Genomic DNA, 12,771 nt, shown 5'->3' on the forward strand with positions numbered 1-12,771 from the left:
AAAGAGACGGCGCAGTTCTGTTGTCTGTACCGACTAATGGGCAACAGGGGTCCTTTCATGAGAAGAACCAGGTATGCTTTTTGTGCATACACAAAAATTTAGGTATTCATTTTGGCTACACTGATCTTTCCGCGTCTTCAAATCAGCTGACTATGCGTCACATCTTGTGACATTACGTCCAGTTTTTGGTCTGTTTACATGTCTTTTGTCCATGTTGCGTTCATATATCAATCAAACCTCACCAGAGTTCGTTTGGAAGTGGACCGAGACCCATCTTTTTAGCGGTCTCAGTCCGCTTGTTTGGTGCGCACCAGGGTTCGGATGGCAGCGTTCACATATGTTCAAATGAACCGCACTAAACAAGCAATCGCACCAGGGTTCGTTTTAATCGAACCAAACATGACAAGTGTGAACGCACCCTAAAATAATTTCTTTAATAAATCACTTAAAGTATACTTTTAAAAAAATGAATTTCATAAACTATGACTACATTTTATGACCCTTGAATTCAACTTAATACAAATCTTCTTGGTCACTAAATACCAGAACAAAATTGCAATTAAAAAGGATTGTTAATTCAATTATGAATGGTGCAAAACCCTGGTAAGAGTGCTCTCACCATCAGCAGGCTGCTGGAAGTTGATGTATGCATATCCAAGTGATCGCCGTGTAATTACATCACGGCACACACGGATGGACATAATCTGACCAGCAGGAGAAAATTTCTGGTACAGCATGGCCTCAGTGACATCAGGATGAAGGTCACCCACATACAGAGAGGCTAACGGGTATGCTGGTCCACTGCTATTCATCCTTCATAAGCTCTCTGCAAAAAGAGTGCTTTATTACAAAAATGTGTTTTTTCACAGTATGTTCCTATTGGCTGATAAATTTTAATATTATGCAGCCGATTAAATGGTTCTTCTAAGTTTGTCTGTTGCTTGTTACTGTATAGGCCCTTTCACACTGCACGTCGGACCCGCAATATTCCCGGAACATTGCCCGGTCGCCTTCTGTGTGAAAGCAACCACGTCCCGGAATTGATTACCGAATTGAACCCAGGTCGTGGACCTAGTAACATTGCGGGGTTCGATCCGGGACAAGCGCTGTGTGAACAAAAGCCAAAACTAATGCTGCAATGTGTACATAGTTATCGTGCGACTCCTAGAGCTTGTTTTTTCAATAACAGAACCCTGCAGTGAAAGAAGAGCTAGTCAGTGTTTTAAACACAGAGAGTGTTCATATACAAAAAAAACAAATTAAACAAGCAGAAATGTGTGCAAACTGGACGCAAGTCGAGACCACGGAGCTCCTTACTCTCCGCGCTGAAGCTGAGATCGCTCGCCATTATACGTCACAGCCGGATGTCACGTGTCAACTCGATCCGGGACCGTTACGGGTTGTGTGTGAAAGCATACATATTACGGTATTTCGCTGGCAGTGTGAATGGACCAAATCTAGCAGCTCGGAAACAAATGCCGGGTCGTATTATCCGCGTATTTGCCGGAATCGCAGTGTGAAAGGGGCTTATCTAACAGCTGAGAAATTACAAAAGGCATAGTTTACTCCAATTCACAAGAAGTGAATCTCGTACGCTCTGGCGTCATGTATGCGATTCACTTCTGGCGTAAACTACGCCAGCTCATGTATACCGGAAGTGATCTCTTTACATGTACACAATGCCAGAGCGTGTATATTGACCTTATCGGAAGTGAAGCGCTTCCTAGGCTGTTGGATATAGCGTTGTATTTGAGCAGTGGCGCCACCAGGGGGTGGCCCGGGGTGGCCGTGGCCACCCCTGGCCAACCCCTGGCCACCCCACTGGCCATGGCGTAGGTTTAGGGGGGGACGTTAGGTACTAGTCCCAATCAATATTTAGAATTGTTCCCAATATTTAGAATTGTTCCACAAGCAAAATGACGCGTCCCGTATCAAACCAATACGGGACGCGATGCAAGATTGCGTTTTAGCCGCGCTTTGCTGCCATAGCAATGGAGTCTCGAGAACATGCGCTGGAAACTTGCGCGTTTTTTTTTAAAACATGTCGAGCTCGCGTCCACAGTTTGAACGCAAGAGGATTTTCAGATATAGGGCTGAATAGAAAAAAAAAATGTATCATGAGTGGGTCTGTCCAGTAACTTAAGATGAACCTAAGACAAACTGCACCCTTTGCAGAGAAGCATTTCAGTGTCTCAGACTGTCTGACTTAAAGCATGCGATGAAAGACACATCCGTGAACTAAAGGTAGGCCTATTGGTTTTTTAATGGATAATATATTCATATAATATTCCATACATTATCAGAGCTTGGTAGACTTATTTTTCTAGACATTAGAACGGTTAATTAATAGATTATAGCCTAATTAATGTTATCAATTTATCATTTAGCAGTTTAACATTTAAAAAATATTTAGATTAAAATGGGACAAATAATTACATTATATATATATATATATATATATATATATATATATATATGTGTGTGTGTGTGTGTGTGTGTGTGTGTGTGTGTGTGTGTGTGTGTGTGTGTGTGTGTGTGTGTGTGTGTGTGTATGTGTGTGTGTGTGTGTGTGTGTGTGTGTGTGTGTGTGTGTGTGTGTGTGTGTGTGTGTGTGTGTGTGTGTGTATATACATACACACACACACACATATATATATGTATGTATATATATGTATGTATATATATGTATGTATATATATGTATGTATATATATGTATGTATATATATGTGAGTGAGATATAGATATATATATATATATATATATATATATATATATATATATATATATATATATATATATATATATATATATATATATATATATATATATATATATATATATATATATATATATATATATATATATATATACACATACACAAACATACACACAAAATGATATATATATAATATTGAAAATAAGTCATTTTGTGTGTATGTTGTTTTTTATCCAAATAAGTTTTGAAAATCATTTATGAACTTGGAAAATAAAGAGTATTATTATTTTGGTACTGGATAAATTGAACTGAAGAGCCTCATAAACTAATAGACTTATTAATAAACTATGGTGTATTTCCATACTCAGTAACATAAATAATAGACTATACAGGCCGGTTTACTACACCAGTAGAATAAAATTCTGAAATTATGGTTTCTAGTTTTGGTGTGCCACCCCAAGATTTTAAGTGGCCCCATCTGGCCACCCCTATGAAAAATTTCTGGAGGCGCCACTGTATTTGAGGTAAAAAAATAAATTAAAATAAATATTATAAAAAAATAAAATAAAATAAATAAATAAATAAATAAAATACGGCTTGATTTCTCACACAAACTGATCGTTTTGTGTCTTAAGATATCAATGTGTCGTCATGAGCCACAGGGTCTTTTTGTGCATGTTGTCCAAGCATGTTTTTTTTTTTTTGCTCTCATAGAACTGTTAACATTACCCAATGACGTGCATGATATGATTGGCCCACAGCAACGGTTGGAGTTAAAAATCTTCATTTGTGTTCTACTAAAGAAATACAGACACCTACATGCACTAGATGCACTGGGGGTAAGCAGATAAACATCAAATTTTAATTTTTGGGTGAACTAACCCTTTAATGAATGTGGGTGAGAAATCTCCAAACTTGTTGAATGTGATCGAACACAGATTGAATCAGCCCACAGCTAACAATGTTGTTAACAGGCGCTCAAAGTCGAGCAGACAGCGGCCCTCAGCTCAGAGCGCAGCCGAGCCCAGGCCTCTGATGTGGGTGACACCACAGTCAGAAACATTAGCAGCAGGGACGCAATTACGTGCTGCTTTCCACAAGCAACGGTTTCTAATGTAAACAGGGATATTCAGAACATTCTGATGAAACATGACGGGAAATCGGCTTATTATTCATGTGGGGAAGAACGATATTCAGAGCAGTCAGAACTCATTTCAATTAACTTTTTGAAAGACTTCGAAAACTGAAAGTGCAGCTGTTCATCAGTGGACTACTGCCAGCAAGAGGAACAAATAGATTACCATGTTTGCTTGGGCTTAATACATGGCTGCAAAAAAAACTTTGGGGGTGTCGTCGGGGGTCAGACTGGTGAACTGTTACGCTTTATGACTGGTCTGAACATTAAGATGGATGAAAGTTAATCCATGACCTGGATGACGAAAACATATTTCAGCTTCTGAAAACACCAGAGCAACAGCCCCCATCACCAGACAAGTTATTCCTCTCTCCAGCATCCCCACTTTTGAGCTTCTCAGAGAAAACCAGATTAAAATCACACTCAAACAGCTTACCCTTCCCCTCTTCCCGCGATATTTCTTTGATTACAATGCCAGGGCCCACACCCTCTTCTATCTGTTGTAGATGCCCCAAAAATAACTGATTCCAGCTCTCAGTGATGCGTTTTAGGTCCACGCTATGTTAACAGTAACTTTATCAAATGTTTACAGAACAAGTGGGAACTCCATGTGTCTGTCTCCTTCTCAATCCCTGTTCCACTACTGTATTACTGTAACTGAGTTGGAGAATAATAGACACTACAATTAAATACTAAACGCAAGAAGTTAAAACACTTACATTGCTCAGCATAGCACCGCTTACATGTATTGTAGGGCAGCGAAGCAAGTGAATTCTGGGAATTGTCGTCTTCATCCCCATGAGACAAATGTATTTTCCATAATTTCTTAGTCTAGAAGGCACCAATTTCAAAATTTCACATTTCTACTACATTAATGACCCAGTTTAAATACAAAGCTTAATGCTAAATCACTGAAGTAACACTAAGAACAAATCATATCTAGTAAATTACTTAACCACAAACAACCTAGATTTTTTGCTTCTAAATGAAATGTGGCTATAAGAAAACTGCAGTGCAACAGTCCTCAATGAAAAAGCCCCCCTTAACTTTACTTTTATAAGTGTCTGCAGAGCGGTTAGGAGAGTTGGAGGTGTTGCTGCTCTTTTTAAAGATGTCTATCATTGCAAGCAAGTGACTATTTGTCTCTTGAATATCTGGGTATTGTGTTAAAAGGTACTCCACGCATCCTACTTATCGTTATTTACAGGCCTTCAAAATACTCTCCAGCCTTTATTGAGGATGAAGTGTTATCAACAGTTTCCTCTAGGGAATTGACCGATATATCGGGCCGATATTTGTGCTTTTAACGTGTATCGTCCGATACAAGTTTGCGGTGTTCACCAATATTTTTTTCTGGCATTGTTTACAGACAGACATCCACACAGGCAGCTCTGTGCTGCTGGAGATGTGCAGTTTATGCACTGCCCCTCCCCACTATAAGAGTGCTGCAATATCTAAACTCAGCAAAAAAAGAAACGTCCTCTTACTTTCAACTGTTTTTACTTTCAGTAACCTTAATGCATGTAAATATTTGTATGAGCACTAAAAGAGTCAACACCATAAGACATAAACTAAAAATGTTTCACAGACATGTGACTAACAGAAATAGAATAATGTGTCCCTGAATGAAGGGAGGCTCAAAATCGAAAGTACCAGTCAGTATCTGGTGTGGCCACCAGCTGCTTGAAGAACTGCAGTGCATCTCCTCCTCATGGACTGGACCAGATTTGTCAATTCTTGCTGTGAGATGTTACCCTACTCTTCCACCAAGGCACTTGCAAGTTCTTGGACATTTCTGGGGGGAATGGCCCTAGCCCTCACCCTGCAATCCAACAGGTCCCAGACATGCTCAATGGGATTGAGATCTGGACTCTTCGCTGGCCATGGCAGAACACTAACATTGCTGTCATGCAGAAACTCACGCACAGAACGAGCAGTATGGCTGGTGGCATTGTCCTGCTGGAGGATCATGTCTGGATGAGCATGCATAGAGGGTACCACATGAGGGAGGAGGATGTCTTCCCTGTACCATAAGGCATTGAGATTGGCTGCAATGACAACAAGCTCAGTCTGATGGTGATGTGATATACCGTCCCAGACCATTACAGACCCCCCACCTCCGAATCGATTCCACTCCAGGGTACAGGCCTCAGTATAACGCTCATTCCTTCAACGATAAACTTCGATGATCAGCTGTTCTTCCTGTCTCTCTGTAGCGCTGTCTTAGGCGTCTCACAGTGCATTAACATGCATGGAAAAAACCCTTACAATGTTTAAACCCTTACAATGAAGATCTGTAAAGTTATTTTGATTTTTACAACATTATTGTTGAAATACACAGTCCTGAATAAGGGACGTTTCTTTTTTTGCTGAGTTTGGATCTAGACAATGGTAAATCTTTCAAAGGATCGTTTAACTGTTTGACAGCTGAAACATTCTCATACACTTTGAAAATGAAAAACATTACTCTATTGTGCTTGCAACTATAGCTAAGCAAGTTTGTGCGTCGAAATGAAAACCGCGAATGCTCGTCTATGAAACTGTAAATAGCCAAGTTGTAGGCTATCCGTATGCATTCAGTAGCTGTTACGAACACCAGTCATAGGATTAAGTAATGCAACATTTTTCTGTGGTATTTGTGGGAGTTTTATTCAGCGATCACCTGGCTGCGGTTTAGGTGTGTGTACATCTCCAGTGCGTTTCCCACACAGAGTAGCAGTGCCACGTGCGTGCACTCATTATCTTCAAACTATCTTGCTCTTCCCTTCCTCGCACATATTAAAAAAAAAAAAAAAAAAAAAAAAAAAAAAAAAAAAAAAAAAAAAAATCGATGGTAAAAGGTTGAAAGAACAAAGTTTCACGTGGAGCAGTGTTCCTCATTGCGCGGGTCACATGGCAGTACATAATACGGTGAAATTATCATGCAGTCTATAGGCTAATTTACATATATTTAATAAAAACAAGCATGCTACAACGTAACCCATTAAAAACCCTAAGTCTCTGCTCGATTACAAACAATTTATATTTAAAATACAGTGGCATTACCAGATGAAAAAAATGACTAGAAAGGATATTTAAACTTCCTCTGCCCTTACTCCATTGGCTCACTGTTTTCAGTGAGGGGTGTGTGGGGTAAAGAAGTGGGGCAATGCACATATGCACAATTCTTTAAATGATGTTTCTTAAAAAACTAAGTTCGGGAGAAGCACGTGCAAATGATCTACCTAATCATGATGTCATTCCAACCAGCTGTCAACAATCAGTAATCATCATGTCTACCAATCAGCTCAAGTAGAGGATCACATAAATAGCCAGTCAACTCACCAATGTTCCTTGACAAAGTTTGCAGCATTCTGGCAGGTCACTTTTTCTACCCACGCTGTCAACATGGCTCCACACGCTGCTTGAAGCTATGCTACAATGCTAAAAAACTTTCCTTACAAATTCCTAAGCTACCTAAAGCCCCTTTTGGCCGATTTTCATCAGCATTCTTTCAAACCAATGGCTCCTCAACATCACGGTAAAAGAATTCCTGTTTTTTCCAAAGTGTAATGTGGTCTTTGCCACAATTCAATCAATGAGGAGTCAATTGTTTGAGCAGCGCTCAGACACTGTAAAGAGTGCACACTGCACAGACTTGCAGCAGGACAGCTACAACAGCTCCTGTCCCAAGAAATAGAAATGTATCTTAAATAACATAGTTCTGGCACGCATCAAGCTTTGTTGTGATCTTGCTGCCTCTGTGTACAACAGACAGAAACTTGACACACACAAAGTGCATTTGCCGTGGTGATAAACAATACTTGCTCGCAAAGCGAATGAATGTATCGTGAGGCTAAGTAACTTAAATGTTGACAATACAGCATAATGATTATTTAAGCCATCTTATATTTTGGAGACAGAAACATACATCACATCTTCCTAATTGTGATTAAACTTTTGAATGTGGCGCCGTGTTGCGTTCAGAATATTACAGTTTCAGAGCATTTACAATCAATGTATGGCGCCAAGTTCTTATGAACCAGGACTGTTTTCTTTATTGTGATTATATTGTAATATTGTATGCTAAATTTAATAAGAGTTGGACCCAAATGGGTCTCTTTCAAAATAAGAGTCCCATTATGGTTTTACAAACATGCTTTTCCATTTTGTTCCATCTAACTTTTTCTCCACCACAGAAGCAGTGATGTTCCATCTTCTCCCATAGGAGCTCAGTTTCTCTGGCTAATTTCTCCTCTGCCATAACAGTGCTATTCTCTCTGCTCCCACAGGAGCTCAGTTTTCTGGCTAATCTTTTTCTCCTCCGTGCCACAGCAGCGCTGTTATCTCTGCTCCCGCAGGAGCTCAGTTTCTCCGGCTATTTTTCTCCTGTGCCACAGCAGTGCTGTTCTTTCTGCTCCCACAGGCGCCCAGTTTCTCTGGCTAATTTCGCCAGTATCCATAACAGTGTGTTTCCTTTTGCTCCCACAGGAGCTCAGTTTCTCTGGCTAATTCCTCCAGTGTCCATAACAGTGTGCTTCCTTCTGCTCCCACAGGAGCCCGGTTTCTCTGGCTAATTTCGCCAGTATCCATAACAGTGTGTTTCCTTTTGCTCCCACAGGAGCTCAGTTTCTCTGGCTAATTCCTCCAGTGTCCATAACAGTGTGCTTCCTTCTGCTCCCACAGGAGCTCAGTTTTTCGGGCTAATCTCTTCTCCACTGCTGTAGCAGTGCTGTTCCCTCTGCTCCCACAGGAGCTCAGTTTATCTGGCTAACCGTTTTTCCACTGCTCCCACAGGAGCTCAGTTTTTCTGGCTAACCGTTTCTCCACTGCTGCAAGCAGTGCAGTTCCCTCTGCTCCCACAGGAGCTCGGTTTCTCTGGCTAACCGTTTCTCCACTGCCAAAACAGTGTTGTTCTTTATGCTTCCGCAGGAGCTGAAGAAAATTGGTCCTACCCATTGCAATGTTTGAGAATGAAATTTATCCATCTGACGAAGATCCTCTACAGCATTCCACAGCTGCAAGGAGCACCACAACCCAACAAGACACCGTGACTGAATCTCCAGCAACACAGCGTGGCCGTCGGCCCAGCCGAGCCACATCCCGTACACCGAGACTCAGAGGCTTGCCATTGCCTCCACCTTCAAGATATCCACCATCTCCAGCTTCCTCCTACTCCTCAGTACAACCTACGATTCCAGCAATAGAGAAATGGACCGTACTAGGGTTAAGACAAGCGCTAATCAGTGTCGAGGATAATTTTCCAGAAGAATTAATAAAGCCAAATTATACAACCTGTACGTGTCACTTCAAGCAGCTTCTCCATCTCCAAAATCCACTCCACCTTCCAAAACTACAAACAGATCAAGGAAACATAAGGATCCGAACTCACGCTCTCAAAAGACCCCTTCTCCCACAGAATTGGTTCTTCCTCGAGCACCAGGCCACTGCAGCAGGCCCTCAGCTAGCCCGGGCCGCGCCCCAGTTCCAGCCACCGCTGCCATCGTCGCCGCCACCCAGCCCAACTCATCTCTCTGCTCCGCCGAGCCAGAGACCGTGGGTGTTTTCCAGCATTGCACCCCAGGTTACAATACCAGTTTCCTCTGCCCCAGGCAATCCTTTAAGCGTAAGTACGCTTCCGCCAGCAGCTCAAGCTTTGTATCACAGCCTTTTCCTGTCACTTTTTCTAACCCCTTCCCTTGGCCTGCAGCCCCACCATCAAACTCTAGCGCGAGGCTGCCTCCGCTAGCGGTGCAGGCCCAGCAGCTTTTTGTCCTCCTTAGCTTTCCTCTTTCCCCTTTTTCCCATTCCTTCTTTGTCGGGAACCGACTGAAACGAGAGGTTGCCTCCGCAAGCGGTTTTCGGCCCCTGGTTTTCTATCCGCCTAACACTTTTTCCCAAACTAGTGCTCCATTCACCCTGTTTTCTGCAACACAGATGCCCTTCCCGCCGAATTCTACAGCCTTGGAACTGCCCCCTGTCGCCAGCAACATTAGAGCACAGATCCTCACAGAAATTCAGGCTGTTGGCGCCAGAGGCGGACCCATTCCCATTCCCAACCCCAGTACCAAAGTATTGAGAGCTAATATTCCCATAAACCACCCATTGAGACCCCTCATTGACGCTTCTCTCAATTCCATCCTTCAAGCTGTTTCCCCCAGAACCCTTCAATCCTACCTAACTGCATGGAAGTGTTTCAAGTCTTTTCACTCCATATACAAGCTGAATTTTCCAGATTATTCTTCGCTTACCATCACTTCATTCATATCTTATCTCAACAGCACCAAGAACCTCCAGGTCAGCTCCATCAAGGGTTATCTAAGCGGAATTCAATTTTTTCACAAACTTGCGTTTGGTCTGCCCTCTCCAGAAATATCCAATTCACAAACATCCATGCTCATCAAAGGCATCCGAAAGACTCAACCCACCCACCCAGACGCCAGACAACCAATAACTCTAGATATACTTACCAAATGTATCTCCACCCTCCGCCGAGGATACCACTACACCAATACTGCCCGCACTCTGGATGCAATGTTCATATTGGCTTTCTTCGGTTTTCTCAGAAGCTCAGAAATTACCATCACATCCACCTTCAACCCAAAGCTTCATCCTACAATTTCAGACCTAGCAGTGCTAGATAACGAAACAATCTCTTACTTCATCAAACAAAGCAAGACGGACCAAATGAAAAAAGGGCATTCCATTTACATTTTCAACCTTCCATCACCAATCCAGCCGTATCAATCCCTTTTAGCCTACCTTCATTTCAGAAGTTCGCAGACTAAACTTTTCTCTGAACCACTCTTCACAGACGATGCTAACCGCCCTGTCACACGTCTCTGGTTCCAAAAACACCTCAAGTCTATACTGATTCTATCCGGCATCTCAGCAGACAACTTTTCTAGCCATTCATTCCGCATAGGTGCAGCAACCACAGCTGCTCAAAAAGGTCTCTCCCAGCACCAGATCCAAAAACTTGGTCGCTGGTCGTCAGAGGCTTTCAAGAGCTACATCCGCTCCAATCGCTCCCACATCAAAGAAGCCCAACAGACCCTCATCAGCTAAAATTGTTTCAGCTTCAGCTTTTTTCCATACACTCAATCCTACAGGATCACCACATCCGCTCCATTTCAACATCACCAAATTCACTAAGTGAATCAATAATATTCACTGCCGTAGCAGCATCTCTCCAGTTACTCCCGCAGGAACCCACCTCAAATTTCCACTGCCGCAGCAGTGTTATCTCCTTCGCTCAAACAGAAGCTCAGTTTTTCCATCCAGCCGGCTCTCACTGCCACAGCAGTGTTATCTCCTCCGCTCTAACAGAAGCTCAGTATTCCCCATCCAGCTGGCTGTCACTGCCGCAGCAGTGTTATCTCCTTCGCCCAAACAGAAGCTCAGTTTTTCCATCCAGCCGGCTCTCACTGCAACAGCAGTGTTATCTCCTCCGCTCTAACAGAAGCTCAGTATTCCCCATCCAGCTGGCTGTCACTGCCGCAGCAACGCTATCTCCTCTGCTCTAACAGAAGTTCAGGATTCTCCATCCAGCTGGCTGTCACCGCCGCAGCAGTGTTAACTCCGCTCAAACAGAAGCTCAGGATTCTCCATCCAGCTGGCTCCCACTGCCGCAGCAGTGTTAACTCCTCCGCTCCAATAGAAGCTCAGTATTCCCCATCCAGCTGGCTGTCACTGCCGCAGCAGTGTTATCTCCTCCGCTCTAACAGAAGCTCAGTATTCCCCATCCAGCTGGCTGTCACTGCCGCAGCAACGCTATCTCCTGCTCTAACAGAAGTTCAGGATTCTCCATCCAGCTGGCTGTCACTGCCGCAGCAGTGTTATCTCCTCCGCTCAAACAGAAACTCAGGATTCTCCATCCAGCTGGCTCTCACTGCCGCAGCAGTGTTACCTCCTCCCCTCTAACAGAAGCTCAGGATTCTCCATCCAGCTGGCTGTCACTGCCACAGCAGTGTTATCCCCTCCCCTCTAACAGAAGCTCAGGATTCTCCATCCAGCTGGCTGTCACTGCCACAGCAGTGTTATCTCCTCCGCTCTAACAGAAGCTCAGGACTCTCCATCCAGCTGGCTGTCACTGCCGCAGCAGTGTTATCCCCTCCGCTCTAACAGAAGCTCCGTATTCTCCATCCAGCCAGCTGTCACTGCCGCAGCAGTGTTATCTCCTCCACTCCAATAGAATCTCAGTATTCCCCCATCCAGCTGGCTCTCACGGCCGCAGCAGTATCTCCTCAGTTCTAACAGAAGCTAAGCTTTCCATCCAGCTGGTTCTCACCGCCGCAGCAACGTTATCTCCTCCGCTCTAACAAAAGCTCCGTATTCTCCATCCAGCTGGCTGTCACTGCCGCAGCAGTGTTATCTCCTCCGCTCTAACAGAAGCTCCGTATTCCCCATCCAGCTGGCTCTCACTGCCGCAGCAGTGTTATCTCCTCCGTTCAAACAGAAGCTAAGCTTTTCCATCCAGCTGGTTCTCACTGCCGCAGCAGTGTTATCTCATTCGCTCCAGCAGAAGCCCAGTTTCTCCAACCGACTTTTACTGCAAACAGTGTCATCTCCTCCGCTCCAACAGAAGCCAGTTCCTCCACCCAAAGCCTCCACTACCACAGCAGTGATACCGCCTCAGCTCCCGCAAGAGTTCCGTTTTTCCATTCAACTTGCTCGTACTGCCGCAGCAGTGATCTCTCCATATTTCCGCAGGAGTTGAGGTTCTACTTCCAACCCGGGGGTTTCAAAAAAAAAACAAGTTAAAACGGCTCGTCCCCACGGCTGCAGCAGTATCGACAACTCCGCTCTCGCAAAGCCCGATACTCCACCGAAACCCGTTTCAATACCACAGCAATGTCGCCATCTCCTTTCCCACAGGAGCCCAATCGTCCATACAAATGGTTCGTTTGGATAGTTGGAAAGCAAGTTGAAACGTCCCGT

General features: G+C 43.6%; 2 protein-coding genes across 3 annotated transcripts in view; one reads left to right on the top strand and one right to left on the bottom strand.

The window, feature by feature from the left end:
• The window catches only part of pabpc1l (poly(A) binding protein, cytoplasmic 1-like), a 136,856-nt gene that overhangs the window by 87,234 nt on the left and 36,851 nt on the right, over positions 1-12,771 (bottom strand). For both annotated transcript variants that reach the window (XM_067412520.1, XM_067412521.1), the window contains exon 2: positions 620-826. In XM_067412520.1, the coding sequence (XP_067268621.1) occupies positions 620-812 (193 nt within the window). In that variant the 5' untranslated portion in view covers positions 813-826. The remainder of the gene's footprint in view (positions 1-619; positions 827-12,771) is intronic.
• LOC137039285 (uncharacterized) lies at positions 8,795-11,849 on the top strand. The gene is made up of 2 exons (XM_067414636.1): positions 8,795-9,057; positions 9,099-11,849. Exons 1-2 carry the CDS (start codon positions 8,795-8,797, stop codon positions 10,897-10,899), a joined length of 2,064 nt encoding a protein of 687 aa, XP_067270737.1. The 3' UTR covers positions 10,900-11,849.

The sequence above is a fragment of the Pseudorasbora parva genome, chromosome 13, assembly GCF_024679245.1.
Source record: "Pseudorasbora parva isolate DD20220531a chromosome 13, ASM2467924v1, whole genome shotgun sequence".
Lineage (NCBI taxonomy): Eukaryota > Metazoa > Chordata > Actinopteri > Cypriniformes > Gobionidae > Pseudorasbora > Pseudorasbora parva.